The following is a 23840-nucleotide window of genomic DNA, read 5'->3' as shown; positions in this document are numbered from 1 at the left end:
GTGGTGGCCATTTGCCTGATGATATTTTCCACTATTAACGGCATACCTTCCTCTTTATAATAATATAAACATCCGATCATTTATATTAAAAAATAGCATTTTTCTTTGAATATCAAAATAACACCTCTTATTGGAAAACTTTTTATTTGCAGACAGAAATGATGATTTGATATACAGAAGTGATCGATTTAACACTCCCTTGCTTACTTGTTTTAAAACCTTTGGTTGGACACCGGAGTCTTGCCCTCTTTTCGTCCTGTTCGAGGATCCCTTTTAAAAGATTATATCCATAAATCGATGGAAAATTCAATTTTAGGAAGCTACCTGGAAGCTAAAGTCGTTAGCAATAATAATAATATGTTAAGCTCACGTCCAAAGTCGAAAAAGCCAGTCTAGCCAGGTCCAGGTGTCCAACGGGGGGCTAATATTGAATTTCTTTCTTACATTGCTACTAATTTTTTTTTAATATTAACTAACCTAGAATTAAGCGTACGAATAGATTTCCACCGAAAGTGTTTCAGTAGTGGCATATAAAATATTGTATATTAAATAGCAGCATTGCAGGATTTTCAACATTTAGCTCAAATGACGTCGCTGCGTTCTCGCCAAGAGCAAAACAATCGAACAAGACCACATAAAATTCGATAGTTGCACCTATGACCCTTACCAGCAACAACAGCACAACAATAGTAACAACAACAGCTACATACGCTGCCTTGCCGGTTCGTTCTTACTATTAAATTAGGTCAGTAGCATATCCTGCCGAACGCAGTGCGAACGATTGAGTATACGTGCACACAAATACACACGCACGAACTATGCCGCTCCTCTCAATAGCTCCTTATTATTATATTCTTTTCGCAAACTAACACCCACCCAATAAAAGTAGGTGTAAATATACTTCACTGTAGTAAAAATGATTTTGAGTTGGCGTACTTTGTTGCAAGATTCAGTTGACCAAACGCTGCTGCTAACTACGACGCTGAGTTCACTTCTCACAGGCAACTGCTGTTGAGTGAAAGCCGCCCGCTCCGTGTTTCGTTATGAGTGTACAGCCAGCAAGCCAGTAGTTCGTACAGAGAAAGCGCGCGCGCTAGAGAGAGAGAGAGAGACTAGAAATTTCCCTTTTGTAGTGCAGCCACATTGAATTCGGCTGCCGCAACATACCCTTAATAATGGGTATTGAGCGCAGGCTGTTAAAGGCTGCTTGGCTACCTATTAACCGACTGGCTGGTGGATTTTTTGGTGGCAAGTGACTTCTGTTGCATGCGCTGGCACAACATTCAGTTCAACTTGGACGGGCAACGTGTGAGCATTACGAAACGAGCGCGTTGCTTTCATTGTAGTTAGTAGTTAGTGACAGAAATTCTCAAATAAATTCCGAGTGTTGGAACGTGCGCTTCGGAAAGCAAATATAAACAAACAAGCGATTTACGTGACATACATATTTACGTATGTGAAAAAGAAATAAACATACAAGTCACTACAAAAATTAAAAAAAAAAATAATTAAAATTAATTTGTGTAGTGCAAAAAATGTTTAATAAAATTTATTGAAACAATCAAAGTGTGAATAAAAGAAAATTAAAATGGAACCAACAACAATAGTGGATTACCTTTACGAAACCAGCACCTTCGCGCCACAGCCCACATTTGTTGACGGCACCACCGACATCACCGATACCCCTTTCGCCGACGAATTAGCGGCACTCACGCCAAAAAACATAGTCGACCGTCTGTTACATTCCGGCGAGCAACTGACACACAACCAAATCACATTCGAGATACCATCACATCACGATCTCGAGCATATCAACACGTTGCACACGTTCAATACGCTGCTGCAGCGCATCGGCAATGTGGCATACGATACTGTTGCTTCCGCCAGTGCACAGAGAAGCCCCGACGAGGGGCATCCGTTTGGCGTGGATGCGACTGGTCAACGCATCACCAGTGAACAAATCTCCAACAGCGCCGTGTTGAACTTGGCCGACCTGAAGAATGGCGAGCGGGGTAGCGTGGGTGGCAGCTTCTTGGAAGACTTCTTGGGCGATGCTGATATGCACATGATAATCAATTATTTATGGATTGGGGTTGTCACTGCGTTGGTGGTGCTGTCCGTGATTTTCATTGTATTCTCCTGCTACTTTTATCGCAAATTCAGGCAGTGGAAGAAATGCAGTAAGTAAATCGGAAATGTAGTGAGTTTAGAGCACACATAAGAAATACTACAAATATGTATGTAGGTGTGTGTATGCATGCACTTGTGATATAAAGGGCGCGACAAAATGTTAGCAACTTAAAACTTTGACCAGTTTCGACCAATTTTGTTTGTTTTTGTAATGTTTGTTATTTTTTAGGAACTAATCGCACATTGTCTAATTAAAGCCAAATTTACAACATTTTACAACAAATCCAAAACTCGACATTTATACAAAAATTCTAACTTTATACAAATCCAAAACTCAAACTTTATACAAAAATTGCAACTTCATACAAATCAAAAAATTAAACTTTATACAAAAATTCCAACTTTCTACAAAAATTTCAAAATTCAAAATTCAAAATCCAAAATTCAAACTTCATACGAATATTAGAAAAATTCCACAAACTTTTCATCACAAATTCACGGTTTCGATTCGAAAAGAAAAAATTCTGGTATGCAGTTTTATAGCTTATTGAATTTGAATACAATAAAGTGCAAGTTTGAAATTGCTAAAAAATCGTGTTGATTTTTTATAATTTTTTTCCTGGCGGTGTTGCGCCTTGATCCCTTATAACAAATCCACGAACTTTTTCTATATGAAGAATATGATCAAAAATTTAATAAAATTTGAAAATTGGATTTATATGTTTTCTGTAAGAAATTGAGCTATTTATAAAAAAAAAAATTATACAAATTCGAAAATTCTCATAACTGGTCAAAATCTTTTATTTTTATCGCGGAGTGTAATCTTAGATGCTCGTCAATATTATTACTTAGCTCATTTCTGATTAACTTCATTAAATGACATGATGAGCAAAGCGTAACCGTTTTTGAGATAAAACGACTTTTTCATTTTTAAAATAATTTGCAGAGTAATTTCCATAGAATGTATTTTTTATGATAAGAAACAGTGAAATCGTTAAACCAGTACTTTTTCAAGCAACCATTTTTAAGTGCCAAGGTTGGCTCAAATTGGCCTTTAATTAAAAACAGAAAATAAATGGAGCCTTGAACTAATATTAAAAAAAAGTGAACTTGAACTAACTTGAAAAGAGAAGATTTTAATAGAATATTTCGAAATCGGTTACGGGTTGGATATGATGCCAATTAACCAAATTAATCAAAAAAGAGGGGACGTTATTCCAATACTTTTTCAAGCAGCCACTTTTGGCTCAAATGTTGCCAAAGTTGGCTCAAATTTTATTTTTAAAGTGCAAGTTTAAAGATACCGAAAATTCTCGTTGAAAATATTTTATTATTTTAAGTAATACAGGGTGGTCCATCTAACATTGGAATTTGGGCTATCAATCCGTTTTCGCTTTGATAACTAAGTTAGTATACGAGATGAGCCAGAAACTTTGTTAGAGAATTAAAAAATGAGTCACTTTCCCTTGAATAGTTGAAAGTTGGGGTGATATGAAAAACATTTGAAAATCAAGTAATTTGCCGAAATGGTACTGAGAATTGGGCGCCTAGAGAAGCGATGCGCATCCAGTAGTCAGTTGACTCACTTTGGCTTACTTTTAACCAAAATCGTATTTTTGCGTGGTGAAATAAATCTATCATCCTTGGTAGTTTTGGAAGAGCATCACGCAAAATGAGCTGCGCAAACATTGACTTGCGCTGGTGTCGCTTGGCAAAAAAAAAAAAATTATCGCCAATATGATTTTGGATGAATTTTTTTTTTCATTCCGAGAACGATTTTGCTTGTAGTTGACTTGCGCTGGTGTCGCTTGGCAAAAAAATCTAGCGCCAAAATAGTTTTAGGTCAACAAATGCTTTTTCAATCCGAGAACGGTTTCGTTCTACTTTTTCTCGATGTTGTTGTTATGTTCCTCAAGTAAAATTTTTGGGGTACCGCCAAAATGATTTTGGGTTTACCAATCTTTTTCATTTGCAGAACGATTTTCTTCTACTTTTTATTGATGTTGATGTTGTTTAGCTCAGTAATACAACTTTTTAGGGCACTGCGGGCTCAGAAGCTCCTATTTGACTCCATTCGAATACATTTTTTTGGGGAAATATTTATTTTTGGGAAATTATTTTTTTTTGTTTTTGGGAAATTTATTTTTTCGTTTTTGATAAAATATTTTGTTTGGTGGAAATGATTTTTTTTTTGGAAAACATATTTGGGAAATTATGTTTTTTGCTTTTAGGAAATTATTTTATTTGTGTTTGGGAAATTATTTTTTTCTTTTTTTGAGAAAATATGTTTTTGGGGAAAATGATTTTTTTGGAACATATTTTTTTTTTTTTTTAAAAATTATTTACTTTTGTGGTGCATCCTTAAAGATAAATTTTACTCCTCCCAAGCAGTTGTGAAAAATTGTGAAAAATTCACTACAAATTGCTAAAAAGCGTAAGTTGGCCTAATGGACTGGTGTTAGGCTGGCCGTAGAAGTTATTTGAACAAAATTGCGTTCCATATTTAATGGCAAAGTTTACGCTTTCCAATAGAAATAGATGATTAAAAAAAAGTATTTTTTTGTATTTATATCAATCGATTATACTAGGTCAAGTAAAAAGTACTCAACGTGTGACGATGAAATTTAAGAATAATTCTAATAATCTTTATGCAAATAGTTCCAAATGGTTTTTTGACTAGTCTGCAATTTCTCAGCAATGGAGAAAGGGCTCACTTTCTCGTCTTGCTTCATGAATTTTAAGTTTTTATCAACATCATCGGAGATTGGGTTACCAGAACGGAATCATTGGTATCACCACTTTGCTGTTACATTCGATACTCTATTGGATCTTAAATAAAACACATTTTTATAGCCTTTCACTACGAATTTTTGAAAATTTTCTTATCTTACCACCAATTTAATTTGGTTCCGCTTACAAGAGGACTTGAAAAGTTTAATCGGTTTCCTAGAAGTCTTGAACTTGATTTTACGATGCCAAAGCCACTTATGGTGTCTTATTATTTGTCTAATAAACTATCTATTTTTCAGTTCTTAAGTTTTTGACATTTTACCCTGTAAATCCAGTCAATAAGGTTGTTATCATTGACTTAAATAAAGAAATTCGGAAAGCTTGAACACACAACTGGTTGCACAAAACTGAGGAATGACGAAGAATTTTTTTAAAGCGTAAGAGTACTTTTTATTAACGAAAAATAGAAAAAATAAAATAAAAAAAACAAGGTACAAAAAAATCCCTTACATATTACAAAATAATCACGTCATTATTATTCCCTACTCCCTTTTCTAAATTTCACAGCATGCCGACGTATAATAACCTACTCCCCCAATGTACATTTTCTTTTTTAAATTTTTACTAATTTAATTTTCATTCTTAAATTTTTATGTTTAAAAAATTCACTCACTTTATTGCCCACTTGTTGCTTATTTTTATTAATACTTAATCTTTATTAAATGTTCATGTCTGCCTTCTTGTAGCCGAAACTTATAAATCATTTCATGTATATCCTACTTAATACCAGCAAACTGTCAAAGAACCTTAGCTAGCGCCTAAAAACGTGCTACCACGCTTTTCTTCGTTTCCTTTATCAGCTAAGCGAAGGCTTCGCATAACTTTTTTATGGCTCTTCGCGCTTAATGTGCCCTTTCGTTTACTCAATTAGTTTCGACATTTTCTCTTGCTGCACTTTTTTTGCTTTTGCGCCTAAAATGAGGCAAATGATACCCAATATATGAAACTCCCTCTTATGTAGTGAGATGTTTTTGCGTCTTCCTGAGCAATTTCGTACATCCGAACTGTCAAACTGTCAATTTTGGTAACGAGTATTAAAAAAAACTTTAACAACAAAACACACATTTACACGCGCCCTAACAAAATGCGCAACCATTCTAATAGCCACACCTTTTGCTGTCACTTAATATGCAGCCTATATGGAGGGCATTGGGGGGCTGTGTAGCGATATTGGAGGCGAGAGTTCAATACCAGTTCAAGAGCTCTATCAAATTAATTGTTTGCATTTTGGCTTAGTTTGCACTCAATCAAGTGAATGTGTGGCTAAATATTTACCAAACGCACACATATCTATATGATACACCTACTCTGCTCACATACATACATATGTGTGTGTGCGAATTTGTACATTTATGTGTCCTTTTGTGTTATCACTGGTGTGCTTGCGTGCGTGTGTAGCCTGCGCATAGGCGCTTAACCATAAACAGCTTAATTAGTTCTGTTAGTTGAATTAGTTGTGGTCGTGCTCTGCTTACGATCTCAGCTTGTTGTCCCTCGAGTGTATCTGCTTTGCTTCCTCTTCATTCCACATACTCACCTCGCTCATACTCCGCTTATCCCTGCACTCTCGTTTCCTTTCTTGCCTCCGCTGCTGGACATGTGTCATTTATAATTTAGTGCTTTTGCAAAGGTAAGGTAAGGTTTGTAGGTCAGCTATTTATCGTTAGTTATCTCACATCCGTATATGAGCGTGCTTGTGTGTGTGTGTATGCACCGTAATGTATGCTACCTGGTTTCTTGTTTTATTTTATTTGTTTGCTTTAGTTTTATTTCTTGTTTTGTTGCTGATTTTTGTTCTATGCAGACTGACTGGAAATACACACACACAACAGTTGCTTAATGTAAAGTAAGCTGTAACCGTCATGCACACATACATGCACACACTTTCGCACTACAACATATCCCATAAATACTTAAGCAGCTTTACGAATCGTGCAGTAAATTTGCGCATTAGTCGTATTTATTAAGCTGTCAGAGCACATACTAACAAAAAAAAAAAAAAAATTAACACGGAAATTCGTAGCTACTCTGACATTTCGCAGCTTATCACTTTTGTTCGCTCTGACTCCTCATCTATTGTACTAACCTACTTATACATTTATACTCTTTGTTTGGAGGTGTACGTACAAGTACACAATCAATTAGCGGCTCAATTCTCCACAATTCGCAAAGGCAAGCGAAGATTGTCTTGCCCGAAAGAAGTACGCTATATTGCTGTGTTACTCACGCTAAAATGTGTTGCGTTTTGTTGTTTTGCATAGACACAATCATATACTCGAATCGAATGTGTTTTTTTTTTTTTTTTTTTTTTTGGAGGTGGCAAAAAGCATTGAAAGCCGAAAAGTGTGAGACTTGTCTTTCGACTCACCCACTAAAAACCCCACCCCAGCTCCGTTTCCCTCCCGCGGGACGACCGTTAGGTAATACTTCACGGAAGGGGGAGCGGCCTATTGCCTCTTCGTGAAAATCTGCGCTGATGTTCAGCACTTCGCAGTTTGGTATTTACTTATCGTTAAGTATTGATTCTGGGAGGTGAGCGGCCTATTGCCTCTACTTGAAAATCTGCGCTGCTGTTCAGCGTGACGCAATTTGGTGATTCCTAATACCGTTAAGTATTACTAGGTACTACTTCACGGGAGGGGGTGTGGCCTATTGCCTCTACGTAACAATCTGCGCTGTTGTTCATTGCGACGCAGCTGGGTAATTACTATCCTTGCCATGTTACTGACAGCGGACCAATGTTCTTCTGAGTCAAGCATGATATCTACTAGGTTGCTAACCATTATTGGCTTCCCCACCCTATCACTCAATTCTACTCTTTCCAGCTCGAAACGAGGGCAGACAAAGAAAACATGTTCTGCATCTTCAACTAGACTGTCGCAAAAGGTGCAGTACGGGTCATCTTCGTGCTTAAATCTATGCAGATAAGCCTTAAAGCATCCATGCCCACTAAGTACTTGGGTCAGGTAGAAATCTATCTGACCATGCTTTCGATTTATCCATCTTGTGATATTTGGGATCAATCGATATGTCCATCGTCCGTTCATGGAGTTCCTCCATTCCTCCTGCCAAGTACGGATGCTTCGCTCCCGTTCAGTCCTTCGGTTAGTCAGCTGTGCCGGATCCGCTCGATGTTTTTTTATTTCGGCGAATTCTAGTGCAGTCAGCTTAACTGGTAGCATACCCGCGAGGACTAATACAGCATCTTCCGATACTGTGCGGAATGCACAGCACACCCTGAGGGCACATAACCGGTATACCGATTTAATGCCTTTCATGTATGTGCTGCAGTTAGTTGCTTCGACCCAGGCTGGTACCGCATATAGCAAGATAGATGATACCACACTGCTAAGCAACTTCCTAGAAGCCTGCCTAGGTCCTCTCGTATTCATCATAATACGTGTCAATGCGGTTACAGCCTTCGCTGCTTTATCGCTGGCGTATGTTAGATGCTGTTTAAAGCTTAACCTGTGGTCAATCATTACTCCGAGATATTTGATGTACAGCTTAGATTCTAGTGAGTGGTCACCTACTCTGAGATTTGCTGTTTCTACTATTTTCCTGCTACTTATGAGAACTGCCTCTGTTTTATGGTTTGCAAGGCTTAAACCACTAGTGCGCAGCCAATCTTTTGTGATTTCGACCGCTTGGTTGCAAATCGCTTCGGCCTGGTTTAGGAATTTAGCAACGACTACGATTGCAATGTCATCAGCAAACCCTATGATTTGGGATCCTGGAGGTAGTTGGAGACGCAAAACTCCATCGTACATTACATTCCAGAGGAGTGGGCCCAACACTGACCCCTGTGGTACTCCTCCGGTTACTCTGTACCTTTTCATTCCTTCGTCGGTTTTGTATTGCAGCACCCTGTTAGTGAAGTAGCTTGCAACAATTTTCCGAATATAGGCTGGGACTCGGAAATTCTCCAGCGCATTTAGGATTTTGCCCCAGTTTGCTGTATTAAATGCATTTTTTACATCTAACGTTGTGACTAGGCAATACTCTTTATCTCCGTAGAGCCAGCGAGAACCTTCAATCGCTTTGTGAGCAATGCGCTTAACCGCTATAACAGCATCTGTGGTAGAGCGTGTTTTACGGAAGCCATATTGGTGCGGCGATAACCCTCCGGCACTATCGATGGAAGATTCCAGGCGATTTACAATTAGCTTCTCTAGTATTTTCCCTGCCGTGTCCAGTAAGCATAGTGGGCGGTAACCTGAGGGGTCTTCCGCCGGCTTAGTCCCTTTTGGTATTAGCACTAGCTTTTGCAGTTTCCACTCTTTCGGGAATGTGCATTCTTCTAAGCAGGAGTTGTAAACATCCACAAAGATTTCTGGATGCTTTTGGATTGCGAACTTAAGAGCTTCATTCGGGATCGCATCGGGCACGGGTGCCTTATTGCCTCTGATCTGTTTGCAAATGTGCAAAATTTCGTCAGCGTTGGCCAGGCATCGATTTCCATCGTCCTCCATACAGCTGGCCGCGTTGGCTGCGATGCCTTGCTGTTGGGGGAACAATGTTTTGACCACGTTGCGCAGAATAACCGGGCACGTAGTGGGCAGCGGTTTGAAGGCTTTTGTTTTTTTCATCACCAGCTGGTATGCAAATCCCCATGGATTGCTGTCAGCATCCTCGCATAATTTTTGGAAGCACTGGCGTTTGCTGCTCTTAATTGCGTTTTTTAGCGTTTTCCGTTTTTGTTTAAATAAGAGTCTGTTCCTTTCAAAGCTGGCCATTCCTCTTGACCGCTGATATGTTCTTCTTGCTCTATTGCATTCTTCGCGTGCTGCAGAGATTTCTTCCGTCCACCAGTAAACGGGCTCTCTGTGGTTTTTATTAGGCCTTGTTTTACTCATAGCTGCATCACATGCTTTAGTGAGTTGCCTCATGACTTGGTTAGTTTTTTCAGCCGCATTTCCAGTAGATGTAAAATTTGCCATCATTATCTCGAACACTTCCGGGTCGAAAGTTCCGACCCGGTATCTGACCTCGTGCGAGTTAGATGACTTCGGCTTATCATGTTTGCCTATAGCGCAGAGTATTGCGAAGTGATCACTACCAGTGTAATACTGGCTAAGGGACCATCTCGTACTACTCACGAGGCTAGAGCTAACAAATGTCAGGTCGATTATTGACCCTTTCCCTGCTCTTTGGAATGTTTGCTGGTTCCCGGTATTCATAAGCGCTATGTCAAGCATAGCGAACGCTTCTAAAAGGGCTTTACCTCTAGGGGTGGTTCGAGGGCATCCCCAGTTCACTGCCCAGGCGTTAAAGTCGCCAGCTACAATGACCGGACTATGATCTTTAATGTCGTGTGCAAGTTCTTCCAGTGCGTGTATGGCTTCCGCTAGGGTTAAGCTAGGTGGAAGATAGCAGCTGTAAACAAACAGCTTACCAACACGGGCTCGTACATATCCACGTGTTGCGTTTATACTCGTCATTCGTGACCTAGTAATTCCGCAATTCCATATAGCCGATTTGCCTGTTGTGTCGGATACCCAATCATTCCCATTCCCGTATTTATAGGGTTCGCTGAGTATTGCAATATCTATTTTGTGCTCTCGCACAGACTGTTCGAGCAGGCTTTGAGCCTTCTCGCAGTGATTTAAATTCAGTTGGAGAAACTTCATTTATGTCGCATTTCTTTGAGTGCTCTTTGATATAAAGGGCACTTGTTGCTAGTCATCGCGTGTGCGGTGTCGCTTATTTGTTTCTTTTTGCAAATTAAGCAACTTGCTGTTTGCGTACAACTCTTCGCCTGGTTCGAATCGAATGTGTGCATGTGCCTGTTTGTCTCTCATAGCGCCTCTATGGAATTTATATTATATTTTAACATTCGGTAGGAGCTGATTATTAGGGCGGAATTTGGAAAGCTGTGAACAGTAATTAAGCGTGAAGAGTTGTTGCTTTTAGAGTGCAGACTAGCCGTTGAGAAGAAATGGAGACGACAGTTAATTATTAATGAATTGGAATACTTACCTTGTGCTGTCTTGTTATGCAATAAATTAGCAATTTGAGGAGGAAACCGTATTGTTGTTGATATATTATTGTGAATACTTCAAATTGCTGGGATATAGTAAATATCCATATAAAATTTGAATGGTTGAAAAAGGAGTGTTGGAGTGTTGTGAGGAAAGATTTATTTGAAAGAATTGCATAGATTTTTTAATTAGTGAGTTTTCTTTTTCTAGATATAGTCAAACTTAAATTTTTTCAGCTTTGAAAAGGAATGAGTTCAGTAAAGTGCCATTATATTCGAATGCTATGAAACAAACAGCCTCTCGTCTTCAGCGTGGATAGCCACTCCATACGTTAAGTTTGTGAGTGTATTGAAAATATAGAATTAATTTCGAGATATAGTAAAACTGAAATTTTTTGAGTTCTAAAAAAATGAACTCACCAAATTTCCATCGGACATCGTTATTTGATTTCAAAGATGGCAATAACTCAAATGCAGAGCTTATTATATATGGCACCTAAATGTATGCTTTATTTTTGGTATTGAATTTGATTAAGTATTAATGCAAGGATGAAGGTAACAGTATAAATAAAGGCAAAGATGAAGGTAAAGATAAAGATGAAGCTGAAGATGAAGATGAAAATCAAGATGAAGATGAAGACGAAGATGAAGATGAAAATGAAGATAAAGATGGAGGTGAAGGTGAAGGTGAAGATGAGGATGAAGACGAAGATGGAGATGGAGATGAAGATGAAATGGAGATGAAAATTAAGATGAAGATGGAAATGAAGATGGAGGTGAAGGTGAAGATGAATATGAATATGGAGATAAAAATGAAAATGAAGATGAAGACGGAGGTGAAGAAAAGCTGAATATGAAGATTAAGCTAAAGACGAAGCTGAAGATGAAGTTGAATAAAATATGAATGGGTATAAAAAGAAAGTTATAAAAAAAAATGGCGCTTACACTTCTGTTAGGTATTTGGTGGATCTCCTCCTCCTATTTGTTGTGTGCGTCTTGATGTTGTTCCACAAATAGAAAGACCTACAGTTTTAAGCCGAACAGCAGATATTTTTTTATGAGGAGCTTTTTCGTAGCAGAAATACACTTTGAGGTTGGCTATTGCCTGCAGAGGGACGACCGCTATTAGCACAAACCGTGTTATAGTACAAGAAACAATAGAGACAGAGTTAGGGATAGAGGGAGAGAGAGTTAAAGGTGAAGGGACAAAGATAAAGATAGGGGTAAAACTTGAATTGAATAAAACCATCTACCTTCAAAGCGCATTGTTATTTCCCTCAGGGGCGATACTAGAATTTTAGAAATTTCATTACCTCCGAAATTTGGAAATTTCAGGCAAATAGGGATTTGCTTTGAATTTTTTGCCTTCAACGCTAAATTTTGAATTTTTTAAAAAACTTTAAATGCCATGCATTTTTATAATAAATTGTTTAACTTCACAAATATTTTATTCCCTCAAATCATTCGTAAATATCTGAAACTTACAGTTGTTATGCAAATATTTATGTCGCATGTCTAAAAGATCAAAAAACTGTTTGATTTTATCGCCATGATCTATGTGGTTGCTGCCCATTGTACAACACGAGCGTACACAGATACGAGTATGCACTTAAATACCTAAGTGTATATTGAAATAGATGCAATATGTGAAACTAAAAGCTGTATTGCAAGCAAAAACCTGAAAAATTACATTCTTTTCGCAACTCCAGTAAAACCCAAAACCGGACATTTGAAGTGTTTTCTATTTATCTATGCTAGATATTTATCTGATTTCTGGTGTATGCACAAACAAAACAAAAAACCAAAAATCCCACTCGAAATGTATGAATTTACAATTTGCATGCGTCACTCGAAAATGCAATAGAATACGCAAAACAACGAAAAACTGACCAAACTAAATTTCACATATAAATAAAAATAAGTGGAAATTTAGTGGAAAAACTCCAATTCTTTGTATTAAAAGGTTATCCAGGAACGTATGAAAAAATTAAATGCGTTGTAAATATTCATATTTTTTATTTACATGAAAATTCATCATCATCAGCAGCAATGACAAAAATTGCCATCGCTGCTGGCAACACTTGCGCGATATTTCACGATTAATTGCAGCATGTAAATTAAAAATCTCACACACACACACACACATAAACGTTTCATTCACAAGAGTGCACGTGTGTGTGTGTGTTGGTATATGTTTTATTTTGGCCACAGCCAATGCCATGTCAGGCGTCAGGTTGCAAAATTGACGTCGAATTCCAGCGCGTTTGCATAGTTTATGGCGCGCAAATAGCACCGTACTTGGGCAAAAAAATTAAAATACATTTGCAGCAGCGCCCACGCGCGGTCCGGCGCGCGTGCCGTAGGCAAAGTGCAGAAAACTGAAATTGATAACAAATGAATGCTCGCTTATGTATGCTTGTATGTGTGTATGTGTGCGAGTTAACTTACATACACAAATGGGTTTTTGTACTCGTCGTGTTGCATACATTTGTGCGCATATGTTGAGTGCTTGCGTTTTTATGCGCGCATATGTGAAATCATATAAATTTTATATGCAATTTTTTATGAAAGCAATTCGCGGTCACATGCGAACGCCATATTTTCGTTACAGCCCTGTTTATTTTATGAGACTGCAAAAGTTGTGCAAAAAAGTATGTGCAAAAATGTGTGTGCACGGAAAAAGCGGCGAATAGCTGCATACCTCAAAAAATTTACCAAACTTAAATTGTATAAATTCTAACATGCGCAGCCCACACACACACGCACACATATTCGCATACGCCTCTCATACCCGGTCGACCTTCATTTAAACTGACGTGATTTGCAGTTTGCATTACTTGGCTAGTTGCCTACACTCAGGCGCACTGAGGCGCGCTAATAGTAATCAATTGAAATATTAATTGCATACTTCGGCAACAAACGCAAGCACTTAGTTTTATGGCACTTGTTGCATTTTTCATGGCTGTTGAGACTGGAATCGCTTGCGTTCAAATGTTTCTGCCGTTTAAAGATTTATTGAAAGCGTTTTTGTTTGCAACTGCATAGCAAAGAGACTTTGTTTTTTTTCTGCTCGTTTTTACTAAGGTTTCATATTCATTCACATGCTTATGTGCGTGTGTGTGTTGATTTGTTTTGGGCGTTTGTATCGGTGTTGAGCTGCAGCGGTTAAATGTCACCAATTTCCGACATGTGAATGCGAATGTGCTTTCACTTATTTTTTCTCATTTTCAAGGAAATTGCACTTAATGGCACACACACACAACAATTTAAATGTAGCGTTACAACGCCTAAAAGCATGCCATGTGCAGCATATTTTTTATTGTGCTGCAATTTAAATTTAATGGTTCGATGCTGTTATGTATGTATGTGTGTGTGTGTATACTGCATCTGCATCAGCTGCATTTTCGTTCATATACAAATGGCAAATATACCCAGCAAGCCATAAGGGGCATGGCGGAGATTTTGCTGAGCGCTTTCTAAAATAGAGGGGAAAAACGTTTAAAATCTTCTTGTTTTATATCTCTGGGAAACATAGATCTTCAACAAAGTATTTATATCTTATTGCATTAACTGCTGTTCCCTTTGCGATATTCCACGTTTGGTTAATTGCTTCTCAATTACGGCTTAGATCGGCTCCAGGTGTGTCGTCGACGACTGAATCGTCTGTGTTCTTAAAGTTTCCATTCCAACGCTGATCTGCTTATGCTTTCCCTGCCCTTTCTGAGAGGTTGCCCGATCCATTGCCATTTACGACCTCTTCTCACCTTTTGCGTTGCGATCTGCCTCAAGTCCGCATTTCGGATAGAGTTAGGCCACAAAACTTTGCATTTGTTTGTAAAGTTTTGCAATTTTTGCGTAATGTTTCTAGACATTAGCCGCATTTCACTGCCATACACTTAAGAGTGTGGATTCCACACATCGCATTAAATATTCTTATTTTAGTTTTCTGTAAAATTTGTCTACTTTTCCAAATTGGCTGTAAGCGCCCAAAAGCTGGCCTAGCGTTACGCAAACGATTTTCTACCTCTTCTTCAGCTCCTCCGTTAGCCGCTACTGGTGGCATACCAAGATAGCAGAAACTTTCAACATACTGCACCGTTTCTCCCTCATTTGCATTGTTACCGTTTTCTTACTGTTTATTTCCAGGCCAACGTTTCATGCAGCAATGAGTAGAAGATCGATTTTGGCCTGCATATTGGAATGTCTGTGTGCAAGCAGGCAAATATCGTCCGCGTCGTTCAGTTCATGCAGTTGACCGGATAGCAGCCAAGTGATGCCATGGCTCCTTTTTCCCACTTTCTGCATTACTTCGTCAAGTGTAACCGCGGAAAGAGGTGGCACCAGTGGACAGTCCTGTTTTACACCGGACGTAAATGGAGTGCTTGTGGCGCCATTGTGGAAAACTGTGAGCGCCGCATTATGATAGAGCGCCTTGTAGGAACTCATTTCTTCCACAGAGAAGACCATATTGCTGTGCGCTTGACAGTATCAAAAGCCGTCTAAAAATCGATGCACACAATATAAAGTGCAGTGTTCCCTTCTAAGAATTGTTCAATAACTATTCTGAAAGTATTCGCTTGATCTACGCAGCTCCGGTGGGGACAGAAACCTGCTTGTCTATCACTGGTGGAAGTCTATCAAGAATAATATCATAGTTGCCACTATTTTATAAATAGTGATGAGCCTCACGATACCTCTCCAAGTTGTTTAAAATGGAACATGGAAAATGGAAGTAGGCGCAGAGGACGCCCATGACAAACTCGGATGCGCACAATCCATCCTAAATGAGAGCTCGTCGACACTGTGCTCCAACTAGAAGCGACAATTTGTGCAGAGAGTTGTTTTTTCTTATATTTTCTTTGGTGCTTCTTAGAAATACCATCTAAAAGTATAAAAAAATATGTATTCGCAAAATACATATTTTTTAAAACTGTTTTCACTGAATAAATTTACATTTGCGCACGGATGTGTTTGTAAGCTTTTATATGAACCATAAAAAGAGAAAAGAAAAAAGGTAGTTTTCTGAAAGTGCTATCCTCATAAAGGCAGCTTTTTCTTTCATTTATCTGCCTTGTTCACTGCTTCAATGTAGTGTTTTAAAGCGCTGGTGATGGTATGGTGGAGCGCTTTTCAGCACTAATGAAGCATACTCACACATACATATGAATAAAGCAAATGGTGAGTGTAGGTGCATGTGACTTCTGCGCTTGTGTTATGAACGCTGCAATTGTCCACTGAAAAGCGTTAAGCCGCAGTTTCTTTTTGTTTCTGGAATATAGGATGTTTTACTCGCAACCTTTTATTAAGAAATAGAAATATAACTCATTTTAAAATTAAAGGAAGGAAGATAAAAATATTTCATAAATATGAAATTGCCAGGTGTTTAGCATCAATAAATTTATAGTAGTTCGAGATTTAGTTTTGCTTCCACTGAAGGGCTGAAGGTAATTTTTGGGCATTGCCCTAAATGATTTCCAGTTATGATTTTATTCGTCAATTATGAGTGAAAGCAAGTTTTCGATTACGCATTTTCTCCAAGCATTTCACAAGAAAAATAGAAGAATGTGAAACGTATTTGATATTTCCGACTTCTTCGGACATCAATACATTGATTTCTTCTTCGTCCTTCTTTGCAAATGTACCTTAAATACCAACTATAATATAATGAGAATCATAGATTTATAGCGATTTCGTTTCTCCCCCAAGATGTTGCCTCTATAATGAACTCCATTTTTTTCGAACTCGATCCTGAAATAAATGTAATCCAGCGAAAAAATTCTGTGGTCGATTCTAAATGTGTTACACTCTCTTCTCTTTTGAATTTTTCTTTTCTTGAGTGGCAAAAAAGTAAAATGGGAACCAATCACGGCTTTATAAAAATCACTTTAAAACCAGTCGATTTATTTGAAAGTGCCCATGGGGTACAATGGGGTACAATCTTACACCCAATGTAGAAAGCGTTGCTCAAAATCCCCATTCATTACATAAACGAAAACAATTATTATTGCATCGAGCAACCATTCATCGCATTCCATGCATACAACAAGTGTTTTCAATCAATGAAAGACGAAAGCGGTTGGCAGCAGAGCAGAAAATGAAAAGTTCACAGAATTTGTGTAAAAGCTGAAAAACGATGCAGTTTGTTTTTGAAGAGCAAATGTTTCTCATATACACACATAGATATGCATTACATAAGACTAGTTTATATTTTAGAACCGTTTGCCTTACATTTTCTTTGTATTTTCTTTGCTCCTCCAGCTGTGGCATGCCACTATCTGGTGCCGCACTTGTCGTGCTTTGACAACTGCAATCTGTTGTTGTAGTTGTTATATGTATTATTATTCCTTTCTACTCCACTTCACTGCACAACAGACTTGAAGGTATTAAGTGCTCAAGTTGCAAGAAGAACGTTTCGGATTTATTTATCGCATTTTTCACTACTCTGAGGGTAACCATATTCACACTTTTTTTATTGATTATCAATTAAAGTATGTAAGAGTATATATGTGTTGAATGTATGTATGTATGTGTGTATATATGTATTGAATGAATGTATGTATTCTTATGCTCCGTTTGTCTAGCAACGTTCCATTTCGTTCACTGTTGCTTGTTTGCTTATTACTGAGCCAAATGGAAAACACAACAAAGTGACTTACCATCCCTAGCATAATCACACATCCATACACACACTCATACAATGATTATGCTATGTGAGTTGGACATTTAGAAGAATCCTTGTCATAAGCATGAAACATATTTGATTGACAGTTCTGCTGCTGGTAGCCGAAACTGATTGTCTGCGCCCTACGCGGTTTTTCATGTCTTAAGTTGTTTAGGAGGATTTGAAGGATTTCGTTCTTTGCTGCCTGCATTTATAATATTTTCTAACATTACGATTCATAAGCACATTTCGAGATTTTCAAAGCGATAAGGGTATTTGTATATTTATTGTGATTACACCGCACAACAAACTGCACATTTTTTCATTGAAAATTTAAATGATTTTGTGGACTTTTATGTTAAAAAAGTGGCTAAATTGATCCGTAAAAATACGGATTACGTATAAACACAAGCTGGCGCAAAATTAATCATCGATTTTTTTAAAAACTTTTTTATTAATGTTACTTATACACTTTTTTACTAAGGCTTACAAACTTTCTTATGCATACAACCATAGGTGGCGCAAAATTAATCGCTTCATTTTTTATTTTATTAACTTTTTACTAAGGTTAAGTCACTTTTTATTAATTTTTTTAATTAGATTTAAAGTTTTTATACACACAAACACAAGGTGGCGCAAAATTAATCATCCAATTTTGTTTCTTATAAAATATTTTTTTAGTAACGCCTGCGAAGTTTCTTACCATATAAACAGAAGGTGGCACAAAATTAATCATCTCTTCTTTTTGTTAAATTAATATTTTTACTAAGGCTTAAGTTTAAGTTTATTAAATAAAAAAATGATTTTGAGTGTTGAAAATCTTTCTTTTGACCTTTGCTCCGTTGCTTATCTGTTTGTTTACTGCAACTGTCTAGTCCACAAGTGCCTAATATGATTGACTTACGACGCCATTTGTAACAATTATAAATTTTCCGTTAGGGTGATTTATTTTGCGCCATCTTGAATTACCTTCAAAAATGTTATGAGTCGATATCTGATAGAAATATTATTGCCAGACTCTGTAGCAGAATTTCACGTGCGACATTTTAACCCTCTCGCTTCCCTTTTTACGGGCCAGTTTGACCACATCTTTAAGAAAAGTGCACAAAGTCCTTTTAAATAGAATATTTGAGAATTAAAATGAATTTAAACCAAAATAATTCATTTTAATTCAAATAATTAATTTAATTTTAATCCTGAAATGTTCTATAAAAATGTTTATTAGCAGATTTCAGTGGGGGCTTCCAAAGTCACAAAAGCTGTCGGTGTAAGCGTTTACTCGTAATCTGTAAAAATACAGAGTCCAAATTATGTAGCAAAAATGTTGTTGAATAGTGTTATTTATAGTGGTATTATGTTAACTGCTTGCGCAGCTGTTATTTTTCTTTAATACATCAATTTGCTTTTTCAAAATACAGCTGCTTAAAAGCTTACTTATATTTCTCAAACTTCTATTTCATAAAAATATGCTCGTCACACATTAACCAGCAACCTCTTCATCTCTTTCTCTCTCTCTCTCACTTGCAGACAAGGATATACGGAATCACTTGAATAACGGTATGTACGCCGATGGCCATCTTGTCGGTTGCGATCGTTTAATGGACGCTCATGGCCAACATCCGGCAACAGCTGCTGCAACAGCCTATTACCAGCAAATAGAATCGCCACCCTGCTACACCATCGCCACCGGCCTGCCGACCTACAACGAGGCATTGCATCATCATCAACATTTCTCCTACGGCATGAAATTTATGTACCCTTCCATTACGGCTGTGCATCATCATCCGGTTATTGCTGGTGTTTATACCACCAACGGCAACAATAGCAACAGCAACAACAACAAAAGCGAAATCATGTTGAAGCAGCAAAGTGGCGAGCACTGGCAGCAGCGGCAACAGCAGCTAATGAAACAGAAATCATACAAAGTGTCACCATTATTTACAGCAGCTGAAGCGGATATGGAGCTGGAGAGAGAGGAGGTTTTGGAATTGGACGTGCCGACCACCTACGACATTGCAGAGCTTCATGGCCTGAATTTGCCGGCGGCGGCCATGGGTGTCGCTGAGCCATTGCTGGGTGTTAGTGGTGCTGGCAGCACGGCGAGCTCGCCGACGCTGGAGGAGGTGATTACCATACGTCTGGATGAGATGACACCAACAGCTACGCTGGCGGCTAAGCCAACAGCGTCGAGAAGACCGAGAATATTGTATTATAATGAGCAGCGTCACAGCGGTGGTGAGGAGGAGCAGCGGTGCAGTGCGATGACGATAACGTGATCACATTAAGCACGCGCCAACGTTTTGACTCAACTGGTGGGTCGACTGACTGATGTCACATTGTAAATATGGGTGTTTGTAAATATGCAGCCGAAGGACGTAAGATAAATGAATGAGCTGCCCACAGCGAGTAAAATTTCACAATCGAGCAAAGATACTAATTAACGTAATGGCATTTCGAATGAGTCTGTAAATCGCATCATTAGTTATTTCACATTGAAAGATAAACATTTTTTTTGTTTTTTGTTTTTTTTTTATTACGTACTATCATCGTTTCCTACAACTGATGTATGCCATGCAAAATTTCATTTAAAGTTCGATTTTTTCATTGTCTTTTCAACGACTGGTTTTATGTATTATGATATTTGTTTCCTATTTATGTATTTCCTATTTAATTTATTTTACTTTAAAAAGACTGATTGTTCATTGCATACATACATACGTATGTATATATTTTTTTAATTGCATGTAATATATTCTCGAATAAAAGTATTCGTATTCCTAAGTCTTTAGTTAGCGTGCAAATGCAAGTAGAAAATTGTATTTATCGACAAATTGTAAATCTAGTTAAGCATCTTATTAGCTAAGACAAGTAAAAACTAAAAGAAATATTAAAATTTAAAAATTCACAAAATTTAAAAAAATTTGATTTGTTTTTTATTTTATTTTTTTTTTCATTCCATATGGTTTTTTTAGTAGGCATAGTTCGAGTTTTACACCTATTTACACACACACACAAACATGGTACATACACTCACACCACTCAATTGTTTACACAAAATATTTCCAGAAAAATCTTCCACCGATTTTAAAACTCGTTTGCGCTTTTGGCGCTCATCCAAAGCATGAAAGTTCAAACCGCGAGCGCAGCGGATCTATCTGATTTGCGAAAGTTGAAATGGAGGTTTGAGGACGTGCACAGAATCGCATAGGCTATTGGTTGCTACACCAGTGAAATAACTTCCCTGCTAGCTGTTCAATTCCTGGCAACTGGGAACTTGATGAAGAATTTACATTTAAAGGAGTTACTTAGAGTTTGTCTAGAATTGTATTTATGTATATGCGTATATTTGTACTAAAAAATAGTTTAGTGTCCTAAGCACCAAATATTAAATAATTAAATTCATCAATTCCATCTAAATGTTTAGTTTTATTCAAGATGCTCAATATTTTTTTTCATTGTTTTTTGTTTTGTTTTTTGTTTGTGCATTTTGTAACACTGTATTAGGGGACAAATGCCAATCTAGGCTCTTAGATTAGATTCGATTTTTTAAGAGGTTTACACTTCAACCTTATGTTCTTTTGTACCCCAGGATCTTAGAGAGAGAACATTTGTTTTATGGAATAGACGAGATGTATGAACCGCGGACTGTGTCGTCCGTATTGAGGAGTTTTTCTATCCTCTGATTTGCTTCTAAGAATGAACACATAATAAATTGAAGAACATATAATATAATAAAGTTGTCGTAAGGGAGGAAAATTGAAATTTGAATTGGTCGAGCCAAGGAGCACCAAGAGATTTGGTGACTCCTAAAACACTCAGGCTAAAAAGCCCATTTATTTAGGGCTCTGGAAAGAGGGTAGATAGTCAAAGGGAAAAGCATCAGAGAAAGAGAGAATAGCGACAGAGATAGAGGTAGTGAGTCCTGTGAGAATTTTCCAGATTCTTTGGTAAATCTGTAAATATGCTCCAGTTTTAGAGAACGAATATTACTCATTCTCATGACATCGGAACCCAAAACTCGTAGCCTTGGTCTAGCAAAGGCAGGACTCTCGCAGAGAAAGTGCTCAGTGCTATCCGCCTCTTCCAAGCAAGACAGGCGCATCATTCCAATGGTGGTCATATGCTGATCCTATAGGTTGTATCCTTTAATAATACCGACCATCAACCGAACGTCTCTCCGTCCAAGTTTAGTAGACAGTTTGACAGTTTTCTGTTCGGACTTGTCACAAAAAACTTTGCAGTTTGCAGCGCTCTAGACCGAACCATCGCTCTTTATGTGGATTGCATACATAATTGCTGATCCAATTCATGATTCCTGCGGAACTGATTCCCCCTTGTGGGTGAAATGCTGACCCACGGTTGGCCAATTCATGGGCAATTTCGTTTCCATGAACACCGAAGTGTCCTGGAACCCACATAAGTGCAAGCCTGTTCTGTCTTGCGACAGAATTAAGCTTCTTCTTCATTCTTGAACAATTTTGGAGGTTTGCTTTACGTTCTCCAGGGCATTCAATGCAGCCTGACTGTCACTGAAAACTCCAATCTGTTTCCCGCTCCATCTCCTCTCCATCTACTTATGGGTATCAGGTCGTCTTTAGGTGCCCAAAACAGTGGATACTGCTCAGATAGCTTATATAGCTACGATAGCAAGTATGCTTAAGGGGGAAGTAATTGGTATAAATAATTCGTACCGTTTCTTATAATTCTTAGCACATCTCAAAAAACCGAAATACTTCGTCGCCCTATGGCTATTGGTCTGAGAGCAGTTTCGGATTCAGCACGTCAAAGAACTTTCCAAATTTGAAGTCTAGTTTTAGGTTCTGAAATCCTGTCAAATACGGTCGATCTTTGAAATCCAACTCCAAAATATTAAATTTTTATTTGTTTTTATATTTTTTTAACTCCCTTGTATTTTTTTAAGAATGTGGTAATAATACAATTTTTTCCTTCAGCGGCCCGCTTCATTTAACCTAAATGCACTCTTGATTTCCATTTTCTTGATATACAGATTTTTCGGGCGGATTTTTGTATTCTATTGTACTTATTTGGCGTCTAACTCATTTTAATATTTTGGTCATTCGAAAGTAGCCATCAGATGCGTGGCCTACAGGCTCTGACGAAATCAGCACCATATATAGCGTTCCTTTTACCCAGCCTGGACGATTCTGTACGCCTGTCGTATAACATTTATGAGGTGCCCACAGGTCGACCAAAATAATCACGTTAACACTGCTTCATCTTCTTCTTCTTAATTGGCGCGATAACCGCTTACGCGATTTTGGCGGAGTTTAAGAAAGTGCAGCAGTCGTTTCTTTCTCTTGCTAACCAGGGCCACACCAAATGAAGCCAAGTCCTTCTCCACCTGATCTTTCCAATGCAGATGAGGCCTTCCTCTTCCTCTGCTACCACCAGCTGGTGCCGCATCGAATACTTTAAAAGCCGGAGCGTTTGTATCCATTCGGACGACATGGCCCAGCCAACGTAGCCTCTGGATCTTTATTCGCTACGCTATATCTATGTCGTCGTAAAGCTCATACAGCTCATCGTTCCATCGCCTGGGATATTCGCCGTTGCCAACGTGCAAGGGTCCAAAAATCTTACGCAGAATCTTTCTCTCAAAAACTCCAAGCGTCGCTTCATCGGATGCTTCATCAGTTCAGTGAATTTATGTGCACACACTTGTGGTATTTGCAAGCTAGTATAAACAAGGTGGCGGAAAATGAATCACCCTATCGGAAGATTCCATATGTAGAAGTCCACGCAAATGGGGAAAGTTACTGATCGCTATTCACTTGGGAGTGGCTAGGACAATTCTTCTGCATATGTTTTCAGCAGCTCACAACTTTCGGGATTAGCCTAAGTATCCTCTGGGTAGCTTCCGAACACCCGTTCGGGAGTGAGCTAACGCGAGAAAGCGAAGCATCCCAGGATAGCTGGGTTTAGGACCCGCCACATAACAATCCCCCCCCCCCCCAATGAAAAGATGTACAAAGCTTCGGATGAGGACTTCCTATACCGATGACGACCACTGGCACTAAGAAGATCGGAAGATTCATAATTTTTGCAAATGGTATCGCACATCAATCAGATTTGAGACTTGTGAACTACATAGCTGCAGTGTAGAAAAAGACAAGAAAGAAAGCGCGTAAAGGACAAAATAAAGATTTCCATCACTCATTTCCTTTTTCAAATTATTTTTAAATTATCAAAAAAGTTTATTTGGATGATTAATTTTGCGCCGCGTTGTTTAATCGCTATGAACTTTCGAGGTAATGGCTA

General features: G+C 38.1%; 1 protein-coding gene across 1 annotated transcript; it reads left to right on the top strand.

Annotated features, from left to right (window-relative positions):
• Positions 1 to 1296: 1296 nt before the first annotated feature.
• On the top strand, positions 1297 to 20890 carry LOC128861058 (uncharacterized). The gene is made up of 2 exons (XM_054098947.1): positions 1297 to 2180; positions 19089 to 20890. The coding sequence occupies exons 1-2, from the start codon at positions 1589 to 1591 to the stop codon at positions 19835 to 19837; spliced, it is 1341 nt and encodes a 446-aa protein (XP_053954922.1). The 5' UTR covers positions 1297 to 1588; the 3' UTR covers positions 19838 to 20890.
• The last annotated feature ends 2950 nt before the right edge of the window (positions 20891 to 23840 follow it).

Source organism: Anastrepha ludens, chromosome 4 (genome assembly GCF_028408465.1).
Source record: "Anastrepha ludens isolate Willacy chromosome 4, idAnaLude1.1, whole genome shotgun sequence".
Taxonomy (NCBI): domain Eukaryota; kingdom Metazoa; phylum Arthropoda; class Insecta; order Diptera; family Tephritidae; genus Anastrepha; species Anastrepha ludens.
Note: the sequence above shows the minus strand (reverse complement) of the source record. Positions and strands in the feature narration are given on the sequence as shown.